Source organism: Muntiacus reevesi, chromosome 7 (genome assembly GCF_963930625.1).
Source record: "Muntiacus reevesi chromosome 7, mMunRee1.1, whole genome shotgun sequence".
In the NCBI taxonomy this organism is placed as follows: domain Eukaryota; kingdom Metazoa; phylum Chordata; class Mammalia; order Artiodactyla; family Cervidae; genus Muntiacus; species Muntiacus reevesi.
In genome coordinates, this window is record NC_089255.1 from 82471778 (window position 1) to 82495285 (window position 23508).

Below are 23508 nucleotides of genomic sequence, written 5' to 3' on the forward strand. Positions count from 1 at the left end.
CCTCGGCCTGTAATCCCCATGTCCCTTTTTAGATGGCCAACCCTACTCCACTTCCCAGGTGGCACTAGTAGTAAAGAATCTGCCTGCCAATGCAGCAGACCCAAGAGATGCAGGTTCGATCCCTGGGTCGGGAAGATCCACTGAAGGAGGAAATGGCAACCTACTCCAGTATTCTTGCCTAGAGAATCCCATGGACAGAGATACCTGGAGAGCTACAGTCCACGGGGTTGCAAAGAGTTGGACATGACTGAAGTGACTTAGCACACAACACAGCACACTTATTTTTAAAGTCTAGGTCAGATATCACTGCATTGCAGGTGGTTTCTTTACCAGCTGAGCCACGAGGGAAGCCCAAGAATACTGGAGTGGGTGGCCTATCCCTTCTCCAGTGGATCTTCCCGACCTAGGAATCAAACCAGTGTCTCCTGCATTGCAGGCAGATTCTTTATCCACTGAGTTATCAGGGAAGCCCGGTATCACCTGGAGCCTTCCCTGATCTTCCAGTCTGGAAAGGATGCCATAGCCCCCAGTGCCTCTTCCTCTTGAGAGCACTTCTCTCATTGTGTGAAGTTGTTAAGGCATATGTCTTCACCTGGGACAGTGACTGTGTCTTGTCCATCACTATGAACTAACACCTAGTGCAATGTATGCAGCTCATAGCAATACCCCCAGATTAGCCCGTGGAAGTAGGAGACAAGGATGGAGACAATAGGGACAGTACGTACAGGTACAGAGATGAGGGTTCCCATCCCAAACAGTGAGATCAACAGCCACAGACATGGGTGGGGGGAGGTTTCAGGGGCAGGGTCTCCTGGGGAGGGCCCCTCAGGAGCTCGGAGGAGGGAAGGTGGAGAGCCCATCTGAGACCCTGGGAATCACTTTAACCCTGCAGATCGGGAGACCTGCCTGGCAGAGAGGCCACTGGGGATGGTTTAGATACAAGCAGCCCCACTGCACTCTCTAAGGGCAAAAATACTAACTCCTCTGCACACCCATTGGCCATGAGGTCCTTGCTTCATTGCCCCTGAGGGGGGCAGATCCCCCGGGCTGGGCTGGATCAGAGGCCTCTCCTTTGCCTGGTCCAGGCACCGGTTCTTATTCATGGGCCAGAAATCCCCACAGGCAGAGATAGCCCAGACTCCTCTCTCCTAAAGAAGCCTCCGGGGGGGGGGGGGGGGGGAGCGGGTACCTAGGAGGCCATCTGAGTCAATCCCCTGCCTCTAAATTGGCTTCACCCAAAGCAAACCATACAGACAGCAATTTGTCCAGTTCCCCAAAGGGCATCTGTCTCAACCCCAGGCGCCTCCCAGGGGCTGGCAGACCCAGTTCACATCACACCTCTTGCCAGGTCCACAGCCAACAAGGGCTCCCTGCTCAGAGCCATGGCTGAGTGCCCCCCTTCCCATTCTTATGTCCTGAGGTGCCCCTGAACCTTGTCCCTCTGGGGAGTCTCTAACGCAGAGCACCTGGGCCTCAGCTGGCTTCACAGAGCCTGCCAGCCAGGTCAGCAAGGCCCGGAGACTGTGCTTCAGGGTCTCCTTCCCCCGGCCCCCACCTCTGCCTGTGCCTGCCCCACTCCAGGAAGGAGGCCTGAGCAGCTGAGGGGCTTTGCTGGGAAAAGTCCACAGAGGTCCCATCTTTGCAGGCTGACTTGATCTCCCACCCTGGAGTCCGAAGTCCTCCTGTTCCAGGGAGAGCGGCCCAGGAGGGGAGTGGGTATGTGGGGATAGTCCCCTGAGTTGCCACACCATACAGCCCTAGATCTGGGTAGGGGTCAGGGGAGAAGGGACGGAGGGGACAGTTTGGCTCCCAGGAGCTGGCTCAGCTTGCACCATCACTGCCCTCTGACCTCCTAGGCCCTGAAGCTGGCAGCTGCCCCCCACCCCCCGCCCCAAGCTGGGGCTTAGTGGCCTAGCGAAGAGCACTCAGACAGTGGCAGCCACTGTGTCTATCACGGGGGAGCGTCTCTCTGCATTATCATACCTCTGTCATCTCGGGTCCCAAGCCCAGCGCTGGGCCTGGTCATCCTTACCTTCGCAGTGAGTGAGGTTCAGTCTCTTGTACCCCTGGGGACACTCCAACTGGCCATTTTCAATCACCGGGGAGGCTAAGGAGTGAAAATACAGACAGGTCTCAGTGGAGGGCCCTTGGGCTCCTCTGTCACCCATGCTGGGAAGTGGGGTGCAGTCTGGATGTCCAGCCCACTCTGCAGCTATGAGGCCCCAGCCCTCCCCAAGCCATCACCCTGGGCAGCTGTGCCTCCTTGGCCAAAATCCCTTCCCTGGCTCTCACCAGGCAACCCACCTAGATATGACTAAAAATGATACTAAGTGACTACATATCTTGTATATAGTTATAATATTAGATACAGTTTATATTATGTGATATCAATGTTATATAGCATAATATAATATATAAAACATAATTATATATGTTATAATATATAACATAATACATAATATAACTTGTGATTGAACACGTTTTATTTAATTTTTACTTTCTGTTTGTGAAATAACTATAGAGTTGCAGGAAGTTGCAAAAAATAGTACAGAGGTCCTGTGCATCCATCACCCACTTTCCCCTAATGGCTGCATCTTACACAACTATAGTTATTTTGTTAGTGTTTAAACATCTTGACATGACAATTCACAGTCGGGTTCTAAGTTCGGTTTCTTTTGATGTTTAATTTTAATGCTGCCATAGCTGACAAAGAATCTCAGATAGAGATGGAAGACGCTCACCGTTGGTTGCGCTTATAAAACCATGATACTCATTCATTCACACTCACCAACCGTGTGATGCAATTTCAACCATGTTGACATTTGGTTAATAGAGTTTCATGTTCCCTAAGGTCAGTTAGTTACGCTGACAAATTCAAAAAAGTTAGGAAACTCGTTTTCAAGTTTTTCAGGTATGCAAATGAGCTGATTTACAGCAACAAATCACATGATGATGGGATTGTTTCCAACATCGATTTTCAAAAGGCTCTCTCCCATCACGACTTGCTTGGAAAGCATCCCTGCTTGAAGATTATAGTGAACAAAACTGGGCAGCAGTCTGAGTCCAGATGGACCAACCAGGCAATAACTCAGTACTTTGGTGCTGATAACTCCTATCTTGATTTCACAACATTCCCCTTTACTTTAAAGAGGGAGAGAAAAGAAGTGTGCATTAAAAACACACACACACACACAACTGACATCTAATAAAAACAGAGAAAACATCTCTACTACCTTGGAGGGACAGATTTATACGTCAACCTCCAAAGAAGTGCTTTGAAGATGTTTTTATTTAAATATTTTTTTTCTTCAAAAGCACTAGCAGATGGTATACTGCTGATAGCTACCTGTCATCAAAGGTAAAGGCAACAAATGTGGAACATCTATATTTTTTGTTTAAAAAAAACAAACAAAGAAGAACTCATGTTTCAGTTTGATAATTTCCTTGTCAAGTTTTAGCCAGTAATTCTGAAGGGTACAGGGTTTCTACAGATACTATTGCAACACGAAGTTCTGTAAAGATACCATCTTATTTTTAATACCTTGTTTTATAAAGTTAACAGTGTGATGACTTTCTGTGGCAACTTATCTTCTCCTAGCTCTGACCCCCTTGTGGCAATAGCTTGCCTATGAAGGCCATGGTGAGGGGACATTACAAACAGCCTTCTTCAGCTCCATTACCTGCTGGTCCTAGTATCAACCACTGAGCGTATAGAGTTATTGGGTAAATCTTATCTTTATTCAAGACGTCATATATTGTTGAGAATATAGGTCTTCTATCTTCCATATAGTTTCAGCCTTTAGTGGCTTACACAATAGATAGTTCTTCAGATATGTATTGTTGAAATAGATTCTTGCAAGTACCAAGAGAGGCGTTAGGAATACCTACAGCTTCATCCAAATGTACAGCAAAGCGTGCACTCACTCGGTATTCTTTTTGTATTTGTTTTTGGCATGTGGGATCTCAGTTTCCTGACCAGGGACCAAACCCATGCCCCTGCACTGGGAGCTCAAAGTCGCAACCACTGGACTACCAGAGAAGTACCCAGTGTTTTAAAATGTTTTTCTAAAAAAAAAAATAAAATAAAAAAATAAAATAAAATAAATAAAATGTTTTTCTAATCAAGATAGATTTTAGTCCATCATTAGCTGTTATCTCTGGGCACATTATACACTGAAGGTGGGGTTTGGTATTAATGATGCTAGTTATAAGCTGTATTTTTGTATAGCCTTCTTGATCATCTGACTCCTGGGGTTCATTTTGGGTCCCATGTGAGAGGCCCTCATCACTTTTACCTTGGAATATGGCTGATGACCTGTCAGAGGAGAATCGTCAGCCTTGCATTTTTATTTTATTTTTTAATTTTTTAAATATATTAAAAATTTTTTTTAAATCTTTTAATTTTTTTCCATTTATTTTTATTCATTGGAGGTTAATTACTTTACAATATTGTAGTGGTTTCTGCCATACATTGACATGAATCAGCCATGGATTTACATGTGCTCCCCATCCCGATCCCCCCTCCCACCTCCCTCTCCATCCCATCCCTCTGGGTCTTCCCAGTGCACCAGCCCTGAACACCTGTCTCACAGCCTTGCATTTTTAAATGATTGCACTTATTCGTATTATTTTAAATCCTGTTTCTTTGCAAGAATGTTTTAGAGTCACTTCTCCATTTGGTGAGGGTTGCTTTAGTTAACACCAGACCACCTAACTGAAAAATCCCATAAGCCAAACACTGCCGTGCGGTCCCTGTTGTGATACCAAAGACAAACATGAGGAGGCGCTGTGTTTCCCTGGAAGGCCCACTCTTGCATGAGGATGCTTGGGACTGCCTGACATAGAGACCAAGTAAAGTCATAAATTAGTAAAACTTAATTTTTTTTAAGGTTAAAGGATTGTAAATTGAAGTTGTTATACACACACACACACACACAAGTATATATATACATATATGCATATGTATACACATTTGCCACAAACGGTCTTCCCCAGGGTTTGCAAGTCGTCATCCACATGGGGGAAAACAGCCTAAAAGGCCGCAGTGCAGAGATAAGCAAGGGATCTGGAAAACGCCGCCGACATTGAGAAGATGGATGGGAGTGAGGCTGGGAAATGTGTCTGGCCTGGCGCCTGGTGGCAAGAACTGAGGACAGGGAGGAGGCAAAGAACGAGGGGAAGCTGTTTGGGGAAACTCAAAAAGCTAGCTGATTTATGAGGAGCAGAAGGTGGGAAGGAATGGCGCTAGGCGGATGCCAGGGGGCCGGGAACATCTGGACGGTGCTTCGGCGGCGGGAGGCCTTCGGGGCATATGGTACTGCCTCTCACAATAACCCCGCGAGGCAGGGGTCATTATCCCCAGTTAACAGATAAGGAAGGACGGTGAAGCTCAGAGGGGGCTGGGTCAGGATTGCAACCGAGCTTCCGACTGGCTGTGAAGGGCGCTTCCCCCACCCCGAGAGGAGGAGGCGGGGAGCCCGGAGGCCAGGGCAGTAAGCTGGTGCCCGGAGGGAGAAGTTAGGCAGAACTTTAACAAAGGATTGTAAATTGAAGTTGATATATGTACACACACACACACACACACACACACACACACACACACGTATACATATTTGCCACAAACTTTTTTTCTTTTTTTTTGCTTTTTTAACAAACAGGAGAAGTGGCGGAGAGCTGGACTCAGGAAGGGTGGACCCAGCGGTGGCACCTCCGGGAAACCCTGTGAACCCAGGGAATGTGTGAACTGAGAGCAGCTGAGCTCTTTCCTTAGTCTGGAAACACATGCTTTTCCGGTAAAGCATTTTCCTCCCCAGAGGACTCTGCCCTCTCACTGGCCTGGAGAGAAACCGCTGACTGGACAACCCTGGGGAGGGCAGGCTTTTGGAGAGAAATGCCGAAGCCAGTGTTCCTGGTGAGATGCCCACTTTTGCCAGGACCCTCAGCGCCTCTCCTCACACCTCACAGAGGCCATGTCATCTATAAGGGGCCGCTTCCTAGCTTCTGTAAGGACAAGTGCAGCATCCGATCCAGAAAAATCTACTTATATCTCTTTGAGGGAAAGAAAACCAAAGTTCAGATGACCACGTGGAAGGGAGACACCCTGGCTTGAGATGAGAACTCGGCACCCATCCACAGCCCTGGATGAGATTTCGGCATTGATGGGGTAGGGCGGGTATCACAGGCACATCTCTCAAGTGCTCCCAACACACACGGGCCTTCCCTCATCATAGTGATTAAATGTGCTGTGGCTGCCTGTTTGCTTGTCCATCTCCCCCGATAAAGTGTAAGCTCTTTATCAAGCTCCCCTGATAAAGTGTAAGCTCTGTGAGGACAGGGACCTTGCCTTCTCTGTCATTGCTATGTCTCTGGAAACATGCCCAGCATATGGACCAGTACAGGCACTCAATCAAAATGGAATAAATAATATAATAGCAAGCACTAAAATGGCTCCTGGGCTTCCCTGGTACCTCAGCTGGTAAAGAATCTGTCTGCAATGCAGGATACCCCGGTTCGATTCCTGGGTCGGGAAGATCCCCTGCAGAAGGGATAGGCTACCCACTCCAGTATTCTTGGGCATTCCTGGTGGCTCAGTTGGTAAAGAATCCTCCCACGATGCGGGAGACCTGGGTTTGATCCCTGGGTTGGGACGATCCGCTGGAGGAGGGCATGGCAACCCACTCCAGTATTCTTGCCTGGAGAATCCCCATGGACAGAGGAACCTGGTGGACTATAGCCCATGGGGTTGCAAATAGACAGACATGACTGAGCAACTAAGCACAGCACAGCAAAATATCTTGTACTATGGGCTAGGGCCTTTTATAAAGGTTTTACAGGTAATAACTTATTTAATCCTCATAACAGCCCTTGGAGATACTTACTAATCTTATCCCCAATTCCCAGATGAGTAAACTGAGACATAGAGAGGTTAAGACACATGCCCAAGGTCACCCAGCTGGTGGATGGAACTGGGATTATGAATCTGCCTCCAGAAGACAAATTCTGAACCATCCCTCTACTAACTACAAATGAATGAATGAATTCATCACAAGCCTTAGGAGTTGTCTAGGACAAGAATCCTAGGGTCCAGAGGCCATATGGTGATACCTGCCCAGAAGGAGACGTGTCACTCTTCCTGGGATCTCCTCCTCTTTAAGAACAAGGGATCAGGAGAGTGAATGAGAAAAAAAGGCAGAGTCATCCTGAAGGAGGTCAGGGGAATTCATCACATGCTGAAGAATTAATCAGATCCTTGGCAAATGCTCCACAATGTGTACAGCGGAACAGTCTTGTAGAATTGATAAAGGAAACAGTGAAGGCCCTCTACTCCTCCCGTGGCCCCTCAGTCAGATCAAGATAAAACTAGGGTCAGAGAGCAGACGACTTGTGGATCTGGAAAGACAGCGTGCTGAGCTGGGTTTCCCATGGGTGTTTCAAAGAGGCTCTTGAGGAGTGGCCTTGCAGCCAGGACCTTGACCTGAGAAGCCAAAGCAGCTGCTGAGGGGTCAACTGGACTCAACCTGAACTCCAAGGAGTCTGAGCGTCCCCAGACGCCTGGGAAGCAGGTCGGGCAGATGTGTGTGACTTTCCTGTTCAGAAAACCTGGGTCATGTGGGCCTGGAGCTCAGGTCTTCTGGCCCTGGCCTCGGGCCCTGTCCACTCACTGCTACCCCTCCATTGCTCACAGAAGGAAGGAGAAGGGCCACTGGCTGCAGCCTCCCCCTGCCCTGCTGATTCTTACCCTCAGCTGCTGGAATCCCCCAGGAGGCCTCAACACGGGCAAACTAATTGCTGGAGACAGTTTTGGCCCTGACTCTGTTGACAGAGCTCAGCGTGGAGATGGGGGAGACATATGTCTGGCTACAGGGCTGTTTACAAGCCATGCTGATCTCAGTCTGTGATGACAGATGGTTGTAGCAGGGAGATGTGGAGGGTCCAGAGAACACACACACACACACACACACACACTGGATGAGGCTAAGCTCGATACACACATGCACGTGTACAGGCTGGAGCTTAAGTCCTGATTGGCAAACCCTGGCGGGTAAGCTGGAAAGAAAACTTCGACTCCCCTGGGGGCAGTGGAAAGGGTGTGGGTGCTGGGGCAGGCAGGCTCACATCTAATTCCTGGCTCCACTCTGACTAGCTCTGTGACTTGGGGCACACGTCTTACCTCCCTCAAGGCCTTAATTTTTTTCCTATGTAGAAGTGGGGATAGAAACTCAGTCTGTGGGTTGTTGCGAGGATTAACTTTACTGAAACAATCAACATCAGACTAAAGCTAGCTCAGGGCCTGGCACAGTCCCTGGAGATGCTCCCCTAGACTTCCTCTCTCCCTCCTTCCCTCCCTCCCTCTTTTCCTTCCAGCAACACAGTTTTAAGGACAACAAGCTGGCTGGTTGCTCCTTACTGGCTGGAAAGACTTGGGCAAGTAACTCTCTGAGCCTTGGTTTTCTTATCAGTAAAATGAAGATGATCGTTCTTTTCTCAGGGCATTATTGCAAACACTAAACAAGCAAGAAAAAATCTGAGCGTGCGGCTTGTCACATATTGATTATTATCATAATGTCCATTATTCCGCTGGTGAGGTCCTAATGGATCTCCCGCCTGCTACCAGTGATGCAGAAATCCCACCCAAAGACGGGCTCTGACTGCTTCTCTAGGGTGGATGGAACTGAAGCCAAAATGGGTGTCTCGGTCACTGTGAACCATGATGTAGGGAGGGGTCCGGTCAGACATCCGGCTCAAATGGGTACCACATCAGCTACCCTGACCCCACCGCTCCCTGGGGCTCTCCAGGCTGGAGATGCCACGTGTCAGTGACACCCCTGCGGGGGTAGGAAGGGTGTGAACGTGAGCTGAGGCGCATTTCCCAGGAGGCTCCGAGTCCCTTGGAAGCTCTCAGAACAGCCCTGAGCCAAGGAGTCATGACTTTTTTCAGCCCAACAAACTGCAATTCAGAAAATCTCATTTCTTTAGGGCAGGAGACTGGGCGTCCGACCCAGAGTCACAGGGAACAGGAGCCCCACCCTGGCACAGCTGTTCCCCCCGCCCAGGTCCTCTAGTTCAGCGAATGCCCAAGCCAAGAGGCAGGGGAAGCAGATTACAGAGCAATTAGAACTAGGGGGCTAGGGTCACATAGACCTGGAGCTTCAGGGCCAGTTTCATCTATAAAATGAAGATAGTAACACCACCTAGAGGTACTGTCAGCATGCAATGAAATGGGAAAGAACTCATTATGGTGCCCAACTCATATCACATCTTCTGAATAAAGAGCAGCTAAGGAGAATGTGGGGCTTCCCTGGGGAACAGATGGTAAAGAATCTGCCTGCAATGCAGGAGACCCGGGTTCGATCCCTAGATTGGAAAGATCCCCTGGGGAAGGGAATGGCTATCCACTTCAGTATTCTTGCCCGGAGAATTCTACAGACAGAGGAGCCTGGTGGGACAAAGAGTCGGACACGACTGGGCGACTAAAACACGCGTGCGCGCGTGTGCGCGCACGCGCGCGCGCACACACACACACACACACACACACACACACAAGGAGGACGTGATGGGGTGATGCCGCCGTGACTCACACTAGGATTCTCTGCCCCAGCTCCCTCAGACATCACCTTCACACGCCCATTCTCCCCAGGGGCTGACATCACAGACTGACAGCTGGAACACCCCTTGTGGGCAAGGACCATGGCAAAACCAAGCCAAACCAAGGCTTTCCTTCTATTGAGAGTTTCAAATCAATTTCCAGACATCTACATAAACCTCCATTCCCTTGAAAATCAAGTTCCTTCTCCCACGCCTTCCGCTCACTAGTTCTTGGTAGGCACACTTTTCGTGGTGGGGGGCTGAGGACTTCTGGAAACATCCCACTATAGAGCTAGATAGCTGCAGTTTTTAATAAGTTGTTCCTACTGTTCAGCTTCCAGTTGAGCTCTGCCTACTAGAAACTTCCATACATCTGTTTTTCCCCCCTCACCAAACCACATAGAACAAGCCTACCTGCTCCTCCCCAACCTCATGTTTCTTTCAACACATCTCCCTTAATTCAGACCAGGGCTGCAGGCTGGTGCCTTGCCTGTCTGTTCAATCCAGTCTTCTGGCCGGATGCTGCTTTCATGCACACCTGGAAAACAGTCCTGGGATGCACCCTCTTGACTGAAATCCTGGTCTAGCATCCTGACTTGTGCTGTCTTTAGGCAGTCCTAACACCCCCACCCCACCCCTCGCTGATTACGGATCAGGCAATCCCAGGGCTTCCCTGGTAGCTCAGTTGGTAAAGAATCCACCTGCAATGCAGGAGACCCCGGTTCTATTCTGGATCAGGAAGGTCCTCTGGAGAAGGGATAGGCTACCCATTCCAGTATTCTTGGGCTTCCCTGGTGGCTTGGCTGGTAAAGAATCTGCCTGTAATGAGGAAGACGTGGGTTCAATCCCTGGGTTAGGAAGATCCCCCCGGAGAAGGGAAAGGCTACCCACTCCAGTATTCTGGCCTGGAGAATTTCATGGACTGTATGGTCCATGGGGTCACAAAGAGTCAGACACGACTGAGCAAATTTCACTTATCCCCCCACCCCCCTCACTGATTACGGAGATTCTGATGCTTTAATCATTAGACACAGTGTGATCTGAAATATAGCTCCTTGGTCTTAGCTGTGTGACCCTGGACAAGCTCTTTAGCCCTCTCTGAGCTACATTTTTCTCCCCCAACAAACGGGCATAAAGATCCTTAGCTTGCAGGTGGTCATGACAGTGAAGTGAGATAATGCCCGTGAAAGCACAGCATAGTGTAAAAATTCAGTAACTGGCAGCTATAATTGTTTTTTCAGAGGGAAAGTCGTAGAATTCCTTGAAGGGGCAGAGCAAGAGAATCCGCTCTCCCTGGAGATACAGGGAGGGGTCTGGGTTCCGAGGTGAACTCATCCCACGCCAGGCAGATGGAGAGATGGTCTCGTGGCAAACAGCTGGGGCCCACCACTGCGGGCCGCACGCCCTGTGCCAGCCCCGCCTGCCCCAGCAAAGGGGCCTCAGGGTTGACACGGCCAGTGCCAAGCCAGATGGGGCAGCGGCCAACTTTCCAGTCAACCCAGATGTCTGTCTTTCTCGGGTGAAAACTCAAAAATGTGGCCTCAATCAAAGTGGCTTTTGAGGGCTGTGTGCTCTCCAGACCGTGGTGGGGGGGCGGCCGCAGCTCTTGAGCTGGAACCTTTGATAACTGCCCAGGGGTCAGGAAGATGTGGCTCAGGCCAGGTCCTGGCAGGTCAGCTGCATCTGCCACTCAGAGAGAAGGGAGAAAGGGTGGGGGGGACCAGAGGCTGGCCTCGATTGACTCCCTGTGCTGTTTCCTTGAGAAAGAAGGCACTGAGAAAATTTTTTTTTCCCCCCTGGAAGAAAAGAGATTTGTCTGAGCCATGTAACTGAGATGTCAAGGCAGTGCTTTTCCATGTCACAAATAGCAGCACTCTGCAGGGACCTTCTTCAACCGTCCTGTACAGCCTCAGGAGTCAAAGGTGATTTAGGGAAAGCTATGAAGTCACACGTGACTCCTCCCCTACCCCCTACCTCCGCAGCTTCTGGCTTTATTACTGCTCTCACTCCTTGATTCTATTAGACTGCCTTGTTGGGAGCAGCAAAGCCCTTCCGTGAGGGGTGCAGCAGTGTTTTTATCAGACGAGACGTAGAGGTTCAGAGGGGTAAGGCCACCAGGGCTGAGAGCGTTCTAGAACACAGGAGTCATGCCTGTCTTGCCAAACATTCCCAAACCCACCCCAGCCGCTTGCCTTCTTTTTTCCTGAGTCTTGCACAGTAGTTTGCCTGTCTTGCCTACTTAAAGAAACACTCCTCACCCCCGCTCCCCAGGCTCGGGCGTGTAGCTGTCTGGCACCCTGTCAATACAAACAAGGTTCCTCAGTGTCCTGCCCCTTCTCGCCACAATGCCCAACTGCACCTGATCACATTTTAAATACTGACATTGTCCTGTCTTTGTGATTTCTTGCCCAGTATGGGGAATGCTTAATATTCCAGGGTCTGCACGCTGCTGCCCCTTGCTGAGATGTGCAGAACACAGCGAGGGAGGTGGTGTTCGGAGGCGCTAGCAGGGAGCGGGTGAGGCCTCAGCCTTGGGCATGTTCTGCTCCAGGAAATGTTCTTATGCGCTCGATCTCGCCGGCCTATGCAATCTTCTTGGGTTATTAGGCACTTCCCCACCTCTTTGGCTTACTCTAATAATTCTTCAGATCTCATCCTGGATGTCACCTCCTATAAAAGCCTTCCCTGGTCCACCAGTTTGAGGAAAGATCTCCTAGCCCATAGTGTACAGATGTGCAGGTTGTGCACTGCACAAAAGGATGACATCTGACAGAATCACTGGCATCCTGCATTTGTCAAATTATAAAGACTATTTTGAACACGTGGAAGGGGCACCTTTCCCTCATTTGCACAAAGGTGCTATAGGAGCTATCTGTGGCCCCAGTTCTGCTGTCTGCATCCCCCCTCCACCACCAGACTGTATGCTTGAGATGGGCAGCACTGTTTCTACCTGTTCTTCACTGTTTGGTCAGGGCTGCACACTATGTGAACTTCATCAGTGTTGGCTGAATGGAGTGTGGTATGAGGAAGTCTCAAGAGTGGGTCTGACCAGGAGGAAAAAAAGTGAAAACATCTCTGGCCTGCAGGGGGAGATGCTGAGCAGTTCCATACACTTCCCCACCAGGCAATGGGATACTTTCTAACAGTAACTGTAACAGCTACCATGAAATGCCCTACTGGTAGGTACAGGCGCCATCTCACTGACTCTTGACACGAGTCAAGACACTCTTGACACTGACTCAGCCCCACGAGGCTGGCACTGTTCCTGTCTCCACTCCACAGATCAGAGACGAGGCAGAGAGAGCTCAGCAGGTAAGAGCTGGGACTGGTACCCATCACGTGTTGGACGCCCAGGCCTGGAAGCTAAATACTACCCTGTGCTGCTTCACCAAAGATTCTAGCACACTGTGAAACGGTCCACATTTCTTTTTAGTCTGGAAAATATGATCACTGCTCCACAGGCGAGTCTGTAGTAAGGAACAGTCCTGCCGCTCCCACCTTCGGGCTCTGGGCCAGGCCCCCCACAAAGCTGACTCACCGAGTCGACTGCTGACAGGCAAAAGAAATACCTGCCCGGCCTGGGCCCAGACCTAGGAGGGAGACCTGCATGGGGCGGGGAGGGGAAGACAGGCTGAGTGGGCAGGAGCCATGCTCAGGCACAGGAACCTTGTCACCAGCCTCCCAACTTTAAGATCAATGCCTCTGAGAGCAGCATTCCCGAATTCTCAGGGCTCAGGGTACACGAGGCACCTGGTGAGTATTTGCTGGCTGACTGAATGAATGAATGAATACGTTAGGCTTTCCCATCATTGGAAAGAGGGCCTGAAGCAGAGTTTCGCAGACCCCAAGGCCAGGACATTCTGGGGCAGGTGCCCAACCCAGACTCAAAGACTGGGAGGCAGGAAGCCGGAGGTGAGGAGGAGAGAATGAAGGAAACATTGAGTCACTAAATCAAAAACCTCGGGGCCTCTGGGACCTGGGCAGGGGGTATGTGGAAGGGGTTGAGGGGTATCCCAGGGGGCCCAGCCTGGGATGGGATTCCTAAAATCTAAGCGAGAACAACTGGCGAAAGGCAGTAACCTCTTTCAGGCCATCAGATGGAGCAGGCAGGCCACGCTGCAGCCGGCTGTGGGTCTGAGCTGTTGGGAGCCTCTGCCACCAGTCAGAAACAGACCTGTTTACCAGCCTGCCCAGTTTACCAGCCTCTTCCACCTGCCTGGCCTCTGAGACCCTGGTGGGAGATGTGGGTGGCGGGGGGTGTCTGCTGCAGAGGTCAGGCCCCAGGAGAGCTTTGCTCACAACCCTGAGCCTAGCACCCAGCACTCACCTGGTCTGGGTGGACAGGGGGCACAGGAGGTCACCCCCCAGAAGGCTCCCACGCTGCCACAGCAGTCCTCTTGGGCCGTCAGCTCCGGCAGGGGGTTGGCACACTGGGGGAAGAAAAGGACCATGGGCACTCATCACCTGCTTCCCTCTCCCGCACAGAGATGTCCCAGGGGAGCCTGAGTCATGAGTTCACCCCTCACATACTGCCAGAGAGTGCCCCCACCCAAGGGAGGGGAGGGGAGGCGTTGTCCCAGACGGAAGTAGAGAAACCCGAGGTCCACCCTTCCAGACACTAAACTTAGGGGGCGGGGTGGCAGTGACATACCCAGACAAGATCTTCTCTGAGGGGTCTGCAAACTGCCCCCCATCCATGCCCCCAGCCCAAAGGCACAGGGGTCGCAAAGGATGGATTTTCCTCCATCAAACTCCAGAGAATGCCAGGACCACCTCCTGTGAGGAGGGTCCATGCTCAGCAACACTGCAGCTGAGAGGATCCAGGGACCCAGGACCCTATCCTTGAGCTACTCCCCACCTGTTCCAGCTCCCTAACCTCGGGAGGGCTTTCCGAAAATGCCAAACTGCAACCCTAGGGAAAACCATCCTGGGTCTGGCTTAGCCCCTATCTTTAGGTGCCTGGGCTCAGAAAAGCTCACTTGATTTCCCATCACTGACTGTAGACCCTGACAGCAAAAGAGGGAATGGATCGTCTTTTATCTTCGCATGCCCAAGGCTTTGGGGTTTAACCTGCATTTGCTGATTTTACATCTCTGTGACTCAACTCTCCAAACTCCTTGCCAGATCTAACAGCCCCTCTACCCACGCCCCGGGGCCCTATACTCAGCTCCAGCAGAGCTCGGGATTTACTGGGACCCAAGGACGCTGATTCCCCTGCAGAGGGAGCCTCTCTTGGGTCCTCTTCTATGTGCCTGGCACTGACAGGTACCTAGTGGAGCCCGGGTTGGCTTGCCCAACCTCTAGACATGCTTGGCAATTTTATGCTCTGAGTTTTCCCATCTGGGAAATGGGAGACCCTGCAGACGCTGACATTCTCTAAGAAGGAGGAGGAGAGACAAGGAGGAGGGGCACTGCAGGGAGCAGTGCGGGGCTGGGGCTGGAGCCGCGATCTCACCTGTCCGTTTAAAGTGCTCAGGTAGCATCGACCCAGCAGGGCCGGAGTCCTGGGCACCACGGGGGGAGGTAGCCGGGGAGGTTCTCCAGACCGGGTGGGGATGCGGTTGCTGTCCCAGTGGCCGTGGCCGGGGCCGGCAGGGAGCCGGGGCGAGGGCCTGGTCTCCACGCTGTTCTCCTCCGGGGCCTCCTCGGCCTCGCCCCGCACCCGAGCCACCTGGTGGATCTGCACCGAGGCCTCGGGCGGGTGGCGGATGTGCACCTTCACCAAGGAGGGGTTCACCGAGGCTGGGCACAGGGGCTGGGGTCAGAGGTGGGGACACAGGGCCCCACCCCCTGAGGAGCGCCATCAGCCCTGGGCCAGGTGGGCCCCTGTGTGTCTCCCCGCATCTCTCCTCCGTTTCTTCACTCTCTACCCAAACCCCAGAAGAATTTCTCAGGGAGGACAGGGCAAAGCAGACTCCTTCATTCCACACCTTCCTATGAAGAACCTTCCTTACCAACTTCCAAATTACCTTCCTGATTTCACCTCCTCCCACAATCCTGCACAGCCCTTGGGCTCCAGCCCAACTAACCCTGCGTGGTCCCCACCCCATGCCTTTGTTCAGACAGGTCCCTCTGCCCCGGAAGCCCTCCCACTCCCCTCTGCTTAACCAAAGCCAGCCCATTGTTTAAGGCCTAACTGAAGTCCACCTCCTCCAGGCAGCCTTCCCAGAATACCCCGAGCTCGGGTCTCTCTCCTGATCTCCTACAAAATTCTGTACTTTTTTTGTACCCTTTATTTGGCACCTAATAATAGAGGCATCTTCCCTCTACTGTCCAGGACCCATGGGTTCCTTAAAGTCAGGACCCTATCCTTAGACTCTTTTGTCTTACTCATAGCACCCAGTAGAGGGTAAGGGCAAAAAATACATAAATAAATAAATTGATGAACTCAGAAGGAAAGGCAGAGAAAAATTTAGGGAATGAAACTGAGCCATGAGGATGGAGGAGAAGGGGGTGCTGGAGACTCTGTTTCCCATCTCCTCTGTCAGGATGCCAGCACCCACCTCACGCGGTTCCCCAGCCCCACACTCACCCAGCTGGTTGGAGAGAGGCAGTGTGAAGGTGGACTGCTTCAAGGGGCCCTCCAGCGGGGCCCTGTGGCGGGGGCCCCTCTCTGGAGGCTCCTGGTCCAGCCTGGGGGCGGGCAGGTGGCAGAACTTCCCGGTGGAGTTGGCGGGGCACCAGCACTCGTCCCTGCCGATGCAGCGGCCCCCGTTCAGGCAGGGGATCTGGCAAAAATCTACAACACCGACCTCAGGGTGACTGGCGGCAGAAGCGAACAGCAGCACCTACTGTGTGGGCCTGCGGGGTGGGGGGAGGGGGGGACCAGGCCCCCAAGTCTGATGGCTTCCGGAACCCGGTCCCCTCGGAAATGCAGGGACTTTCCAGGAGGCCTGGGAGTGAAGGAGGATGGATAATAACTAGGCCTTGCCTTTCTGCAGCCCCATGGTGACCTGGAGGAGGGTGAGGGGAGTGGCCCTATTTACTCCTTCACCTCTCTATGAGGAAGCTGGGATTAGGAGAGGTTGTGTGACCTGCCGAGTCACACGTGACAGAGCTGCGTGAGGACTCAGCGTTGTGTGACCCGAGACAGCTCACGGAAGCCCCAGTAGGAGAGCTCTGGGCTTCCTTCCTGCAGAAGACCTGGGCTCCGGGCCAAGGCAGGCCGGTCCCTCTGACCAACTGCCCCCCGCCCCCGGGGCCAGCCAGGAACCTTCTGAGCTGGGGATGGACTCACAGATGCGGAATCCAGACTTGGGGTCGTGCCCGTGGCCGCTCTGGCTGTACAGGGTGGTGGTGTCCCCACGTTCACAGCTGTTGGCACAGCGCCCGCGGGCACAGGTCTGCTTGCAGATGGTGGGAGTGAAGACGATCTTGATCTTCTTGATTTTCTCCGTGAGATTCAGCCCTGCAGAGAGAGGGCTTGGGTCCAGGGGGCAGGGCTGAGAGGCACAGCTGTGACCTCCAGAGGCTGGCTAGAAAGACCCACACGGGACTGGCTTGAATTCATCCCAAGGGCATTTGCTAAGTCCCTCCTGGATGCAAAGTCCCATAGTGGGGGCAGGGTAACAGCTCACGGTCCAACATCTCCTGAGGGATGCTGACGGGCCAGCAACTGAGTTCAGGCTTCATGCACAACTGCTCTCAACCCTCTGGAGTCTTATTTTAGGTAGAACCATTAGAAATTGCCATCTTTGTAGGTTAAAGTGGTTGAATATTGGCCATGTTCCTAGATCCCAGTTAGCATTCCCATCTGACAGGTAAGGAAACTGAGGCTCAGTGAGGGATGGATTGTATCCCATGTCACACAGCTGGCAAGGGAGGCAGCTGGGCTCTGAACCCCAGCGCAGAGAACAGAATGTAGCTCAGACTTGCCAGTGTAGACAGTTTTCCAAGAGAATGCCTGAAAGAAGGATGAGAGTCAGCTTTTGGAAGCCCAAGGGCCAGAACAAGGATAGGGCGCTTTATTCAGCTGGTGGTGGGAAATCATTGACAATTTTCAGGGAGAGGTCAAAGGGAAGTGGAGGTGTCGTGTACTCCAAGCTGGGGTGTGCAGGTGATTGGGGAGGCAGGATGAGCGGCTGGGAGGTCACTATGGCAGAGTAAGAGGGGGGTGCATCATTCAATGTGAGTGGTGACAGCGGATGTACAAAGGAGGGGTATTCATTCCATCCTGGGGGCCAGGGAGCGAAGCCAGGAGGCAGAGGGGCTGAGAAGGGAACTATAAAAGGTCTGTATAGACTTCACTGTGAAGCCAGCAGAGATAGACAGGAAGGCAGAGGAAAATAACCTTGTGTGTGTGTGTGTGTTTATGAGAGACAGAGAGAATGGGAGATTTATAAGCAACTGTATATGCTGTAGGGGAAGGACTGAGGGCAGGATAGTTCGAAGGGGGGAGGAGAACCAGGGTGGGGGGAGGCCAAGTGACAACCTAGGGGTCCAGAGGAGTCAAGAAACAGTGGCACATGCCTTAGACAAGAGGAGGGGTGCTTCCTTTTCAAGACAGCAAGAAAGATCACTCATGCATGTGTCTGCAACACGGATCCACCGTGAGAACGCTTTACCAAGTGATGGAGCCAGACACAAAAGGCCACACATGGTAAGATCCCGTTTATACGAAATGCCCACGATTGGCAAATCTTTAAGGACAGTAAGGGGGTGGGAGCAGGGGGGGGCGAAAGGGACTGCTTAACGGGCATGGGGCTTCTTTTTGGAGTTACGGCAATGTTCTGTAATTAGACAGTGGTGGTGGTGGCTGCATAAAATTGTGGATATCCTGAAAACCATGGAGGTGTACCCTTTAAAATGGTTAATTTTACATTATGTGAATTTCACCTCAACTTTAAAAATGGGAAACAAAGAAAGGCAGTCAGCTCAGGCATGGGTTTAGGCAAGGGAATGACGTGCATGGCATCAGGTGGGGCGCATATGGGGGCAGGAAGGTGAGGACTCTGGGGAGTGAGAAGCATGGCCGTGGGATGGAGCTGGGGAAGGTGGGGGCTGATTGGAGAGGCTGCTCTGAGGAATGAGAGCGACAAAGCGTCCAGGCACCCCAGGAAGGATTGCCGAGCAATGACCAAGAGTGTGCGAAGGTGGAATCCTCAGGGGTGCTCCGTTCTCTCCTCTAAGAAGCAGAGGTCAGGCTGTAGGGGCTAAAGAAGCGACTGGTCAGGTTGGTCCAGGAGGCTCGGGCTTTGCAGAAAAGATGAAGGGGAAAGACTGGGGCCGGGGCCGGGGAGGTGAGGTTCACAGCTGGATACGAAGGACGCAAAGGCAGGATGGGTGACAGATGGGGCGGAAAAAGACAAGTCAAGGTCTAAGTGTCTCAAGGGGGCACAGTCTCTCTGACAGCTGGCTTAGGACCCTTGGAGCCTGGTACAAAGCAGGTGCTTGACAACTGTTCACTGGCTGAAAGGATGAGGGACAGGGTGACAACTCAGCCTTTCTGAGAGAGTGAGGCGGGGAAGCCATGGCGGGGAGAAGAAGGCTCTATGAGAACCCGGAGACAGGGTATCCTTACCCCAGGAGGATGACGGGTGGTCCAGATATGCTGCCTGTGGGGCAGCATCCCTCCGCTCAGGACCCGGCCCCATGGGCAAGGCATTGGAGGTCAGCTGGCCGCTGGCCGCAGGGGCTGGATAAAGTCGGGCGGCCTGGGACAGCCCTGCATGCTGCTGGGAGGAGTGGGTCTGGCTGAGCCCACTCAGGGTCCTGGGGAGACAAGCGAGGCATGAGGTTGGCATTCCCGGGAGCAGTGTCCCTGTGCCCTTCCAGTTCAGGACATCCAGCCCCTGCCTCTGCACTGGGAGGGTGTTCTCTACTTGGCTGCCTCTTCCCAACTCCAGGAAAATGGAGGTGCCCCGAGACAGGGAGAAAGGGTCCAGGCCAGCTGGCTGGTTTTGTGGGAGTGCCCACCTTTGTGTGGGACTGCCAGGCTTTGGCTGGGTATTCTGGGCAAGTCACTTAGCCTCCCTGGGCCTCAAGGCCCTCGACTGCAAAATGAAGGTGTTAGACTGGTCTCATGTAGCTCTGACATTTGTAGAGTTGGAGACTCTTATGGACTAGCCCCACCCTAAAATCGAGTCCAGCGCCTGTCCTGACTCATATGGCTTTTTTTTCTTCAGTTAAAATATTCTTTTAGGGGACTTCCTGGTGGTCCAGTGGTTAAGACTCCATGCTCCCAATGCAGGGGGCCTGGGTTCAATCCTTGGTCAGGGAATTAGAAACTGCATGCAGCAATGAAGATTCCACATGTGGCAATGAAGATCTCATGTGCTGAAACTAAGGCTTGGCACAGCCAAATAAATAAATACTAAAAATATTCTTTTGGTGTGGGGGTTCATTAAACTAATTTTTATTCTGTATGTTTGAAAATTTCTTGTAAGAAATATTTTGAAAACGATTATTATTTTAGGCTTAATTCCATGGACTAGAATGCAATTAATTCCAAAGATTACAAACATTTATGGCTCTAGGTATACACTGGAGACAGTCCTCCCAAAAAGCTGCATCAAAATGTATACATGTACCATTTGGACTGCAGCCTCACCAGCATAACATATTATTAATTTTTCATAAGTCAGTAACAATCATCATAAATGATACTTCAGTGTTACCTTAGCTCCCTTTTTGTTATTTCTGAGGTTGAATTTTTTGACACATCTATTTAACACTTGTGAAAATTTTCTGCTCATGTCTTTGGTATCTGAGGTATTTGAGTTGTTGGTCTCATAAATCTGAGCGTGTTCTTTACGTATCTGTTATTAGGCAGGCCATTCTACAAGGCAGCCTCTGTTGTAACTACTCTGTCACTGTTACAATGTATACGAACCACTGTATACAGGACACTGTCTAGACTGTGGTGGGTATGAGCGCCTTGTAGACACTGAAGCTGAGAGAGTAATTATTAGCTCAAGATTATACAACAGTAAATCAGACCCCAGGATTCCAACCCAGGGCAGAGAGACCCCTGTGCCACCCAATAAGGCAGCCCGGACCACAAGAGAAGCTCAGCCAAGAAGCCTCTGCACTGGCCTCGGGTGGTGCGCTTTCCTCCAGCAGGTCCCACCCTGACCCTCTCCATTGGATTCCTTGCCCAAGCAGCATAAGGTCCTGGGACCCTCTCCCTCCACCGTCCCAACTCCAACTGTGTTGGCCCCAGGGGTCCAGGCCATGAGCAACCCCCCCGTCCTCCTTTCCTGGCTGAAGTCCTACCAGGACAGGGCTCGGAGTCTGACACCTTCCAGCCCTTCCCCTGCCCTGTTGGTCTAGGACTTGGCTCCCGTGAGCTTTGGTGCTGTTCTTCTTCAGGGCGACCAACCGCCATCTTCACGCTGATAGCCCTGACCAGGCCTCAGCCTGCTCCCCAGGTTTGAGAGCTGGAATGGGAGAGAGGGCCCGCTCGCCACCCCGGAAACTCTGGAAGCTGTCATGGACCAGAACTGGGAGCCCAACGCTCAGGCACCTGCTCTTCACTCCCAGGAGGAAGTCGGCACAATTGACTGCAGCAGAAAACACAAGCCTTCCAATGGCTTATAAGACTTCACCAAAGAGTGGGAGGTAAGTGGGCTGGTGGGTCAGTGGGAGCCCCCTCCTTGTGGCACTAGACTGGTGCCGTGGCTCAGCATAGTGTCAGCATTACAGAGCACCCAGGGAAGCGGATGCAGTAGTTCAGGTTCTGCCCAGACCACCTGGGACATTTCTGAACTTGACTTGCTGACAAAGAGCTCTCCAATCTGGTCGAGGTGGAAAACTCAAAGGATCCTCTCTTGGAGGTTTGCGGTCACCATTGTTATTGTGGCCATCACTTGTTTCTCTGATTGGAACTCAATGCTAATGACCCCAAGAATGCTGAGTTCAAATCCCTCAAGGGCCAATGGTTCAACTTTGCAGAGAATGGAAAAAAAAAAAAATTCCCTAGTTGTAGAAAGGGCCTGTCTATACAGAGGAGAGAGGATAGGATTTGGGCTAGGCAGATGTCAGTTCTGCCTCCCATGTGAGTGGTCACTGAGATCCCTTGAAACTCAGATGGAATCAGTAAAACAAGAAGGGTGACACCCACCTCACTGGGCTGTGGTGAGGACCAAGAGAAAGACTGAGACCATGAGATTATTTTGCAAATATAAATAAGTGGTCACAAGTTGAAAACTATGTCAGAATTCTCACATGAACAAAGAAAAAAAGTGCTAGCTACAATTCAGACAAAATATCTCTCCCCAAACCATCAAAAATTCTTCTCCATCTAAGGGGAATAAAAGACACCCTCAAATATCTTGTTACACTGTCCAAGCATTCTTATATACAAAGGGCCAAGTGACTAATCTGGTGGCAACACGTTTTTAACAACCACAGCCTTCTGAGCTCAATCTATTGTCATCTATTGCTGTGATGGGGACTTTGAGTTAAATGACAGAAATCAAAGTCTTAACTTCTGAGAGGCTCACAGCCAAGTAGGAAGCCTTGGTTCTATGTCTTATGCTGAAAGCACCCCTAGAAGGAGACCATGATCTCCCTTCATAAGCCCCAGCCCAGTCTGTGGAGGTGGGCAGGGAGGGAGGTGACCTGGGAGAAATAACAACCTCAGATATGCAGATGATATCTCTCTAATGGCAGAAAGTGAAGACAAACTAAAGAGCCTCTTGATGAGGGTGAAAAAGGAGAATGAAAAAAATGGCTTGAAATTCAACATTCAAAAAACTAAGATCATGGCATCCGGTCTCACTTCATGGCAAATAGAGAAAAACTGGAAACAGTGACAGGTTTTCTTTTCTTGGGCTCGAAAATCATTGTGGATGGTGACCGCAGCCTTGAAATTCAGAGGCACCTGTTCTTTGGAAGGAAAGCTATGACAAAACTTGACAGCATATTAAAAAGCAAAAAAACCACTTTGCCAACAAAGGTCCATCTAGTCAAAGCTATGGTTTTTCCAGTGATCATGTATGGATGTGAGAACTGGACCATAAAGATGGCTGAGCGCCGAAGAATTGATTCCTTCGAACCATCGTGCTGGAGAAGGCTCTTGAGAGTCCCTTGAACTGCAAGGAGATCAAACCTGCCAATCCTAAAGGAAATCAACCCTGAATATTCATTGGAAGGACTGATGCTGAAGCTGAAGCTCCAACTTTGGCCACCAGATGCAAAGAACTGACTCATTGGAAAAAGAAATCCTGGTGCGGGGAAAGATTGAAGGCAAAAGGAGAAGGAAGCAGCAGAAGATGAGATGGTTAGATATCATCACTGACTCAATAGACACGAATTTGAGCAAACTCCAGGAGACAGTGGAGGACAGAGAAGCCTGGCGTGCTGCAGTCTATGGGGTCACAAAGAGTCGCACACGACTTAGCAACTGAAAAACAACAACAAATTTGAGTTCTCAGTTCAACTCTGGCTCCCAGAGAGTGGTGGCAATGAGGCAAGTGAGAATGTTACTGAGAAAGGGACTTCCTTGGATTACAGTCCCTGGGTGGGGGGGACTGGGCACTCTCGGCTGTGCAATTTCATCATTGGATAGTGGTTCTCAGACTTGCCTGGCACAAGACTGTCTGTCTGGGATTGTTCTAGCGAGGTCCTGGCAAAGTTGCCACAATGGACTGAAACAGCTCTCTCTAGACTTCAGAATTCCATGGATCAGTAAAATTTTGAAACAAACTTAGGGGACCAACATAAAGTGGCCAAATTTTTATTTAGGTAAGACATTAAAACACACACACAACTACTAATTATTACCACCATAATTTTATGAAAGAAAATATATTTCAGTGGCAATAAGAATGTTTGAATAAGCTTGAAAGTGAAATTTGCTCGGTCGTGTCCGACTCTTTGCAACCCCATGGACTGTACAGGCCATGGAATTCTCCAGGCCAGAATACTGGAGTGGGTAGCCTTTCCCTTCTCCAGGGAATAAGCTTAACTTCATGGACATCT

At 51.1% G+C, this 23508-nt stretch overlaps 1 protein-coding gene across 4 annotated transcripts in view; it reads right to left on the reverse strand.

Moving 5' to 3' along the window:
- The window catches only part of LTBP2 (latent transforming growth factor beta binding protein 2), a 106243-nt gene that overhangs the window by 33775 nt on the left and 48960 nt on the right, over window positions 1-23508 (reverse strand). For all 4 annotated transcript variants that reach the window (XM_065940772.1, XM_065940775.1, XM_065940774.1 and 1 more), the window contains exons 4-9: window positions 19106-19296; window positions 16823-16993; window positions 16118-16324; window positions 15041-15327; window positions 13913-14015; window positions 2033-2107 (exon numbers count right to left, since the gene is read on the reverse strand). In XM_065940772.1, coding sequence (XP_065796844.1) covers window positions 2033-2107; window positions 13913-14015; window positions 15041-15327; window positions 16118-16324; window positions 16823-16993; window positions 19106-19296 — 1034 coding nt within the window. The remainder of the gene's footprint in view (window positions 1-2032; window positions 2108-13912; window positions 14016-15040; window positions 15328-16117; window positions 16325-16822; window positions 16994-19105; window positions 19297-23508) is intronic.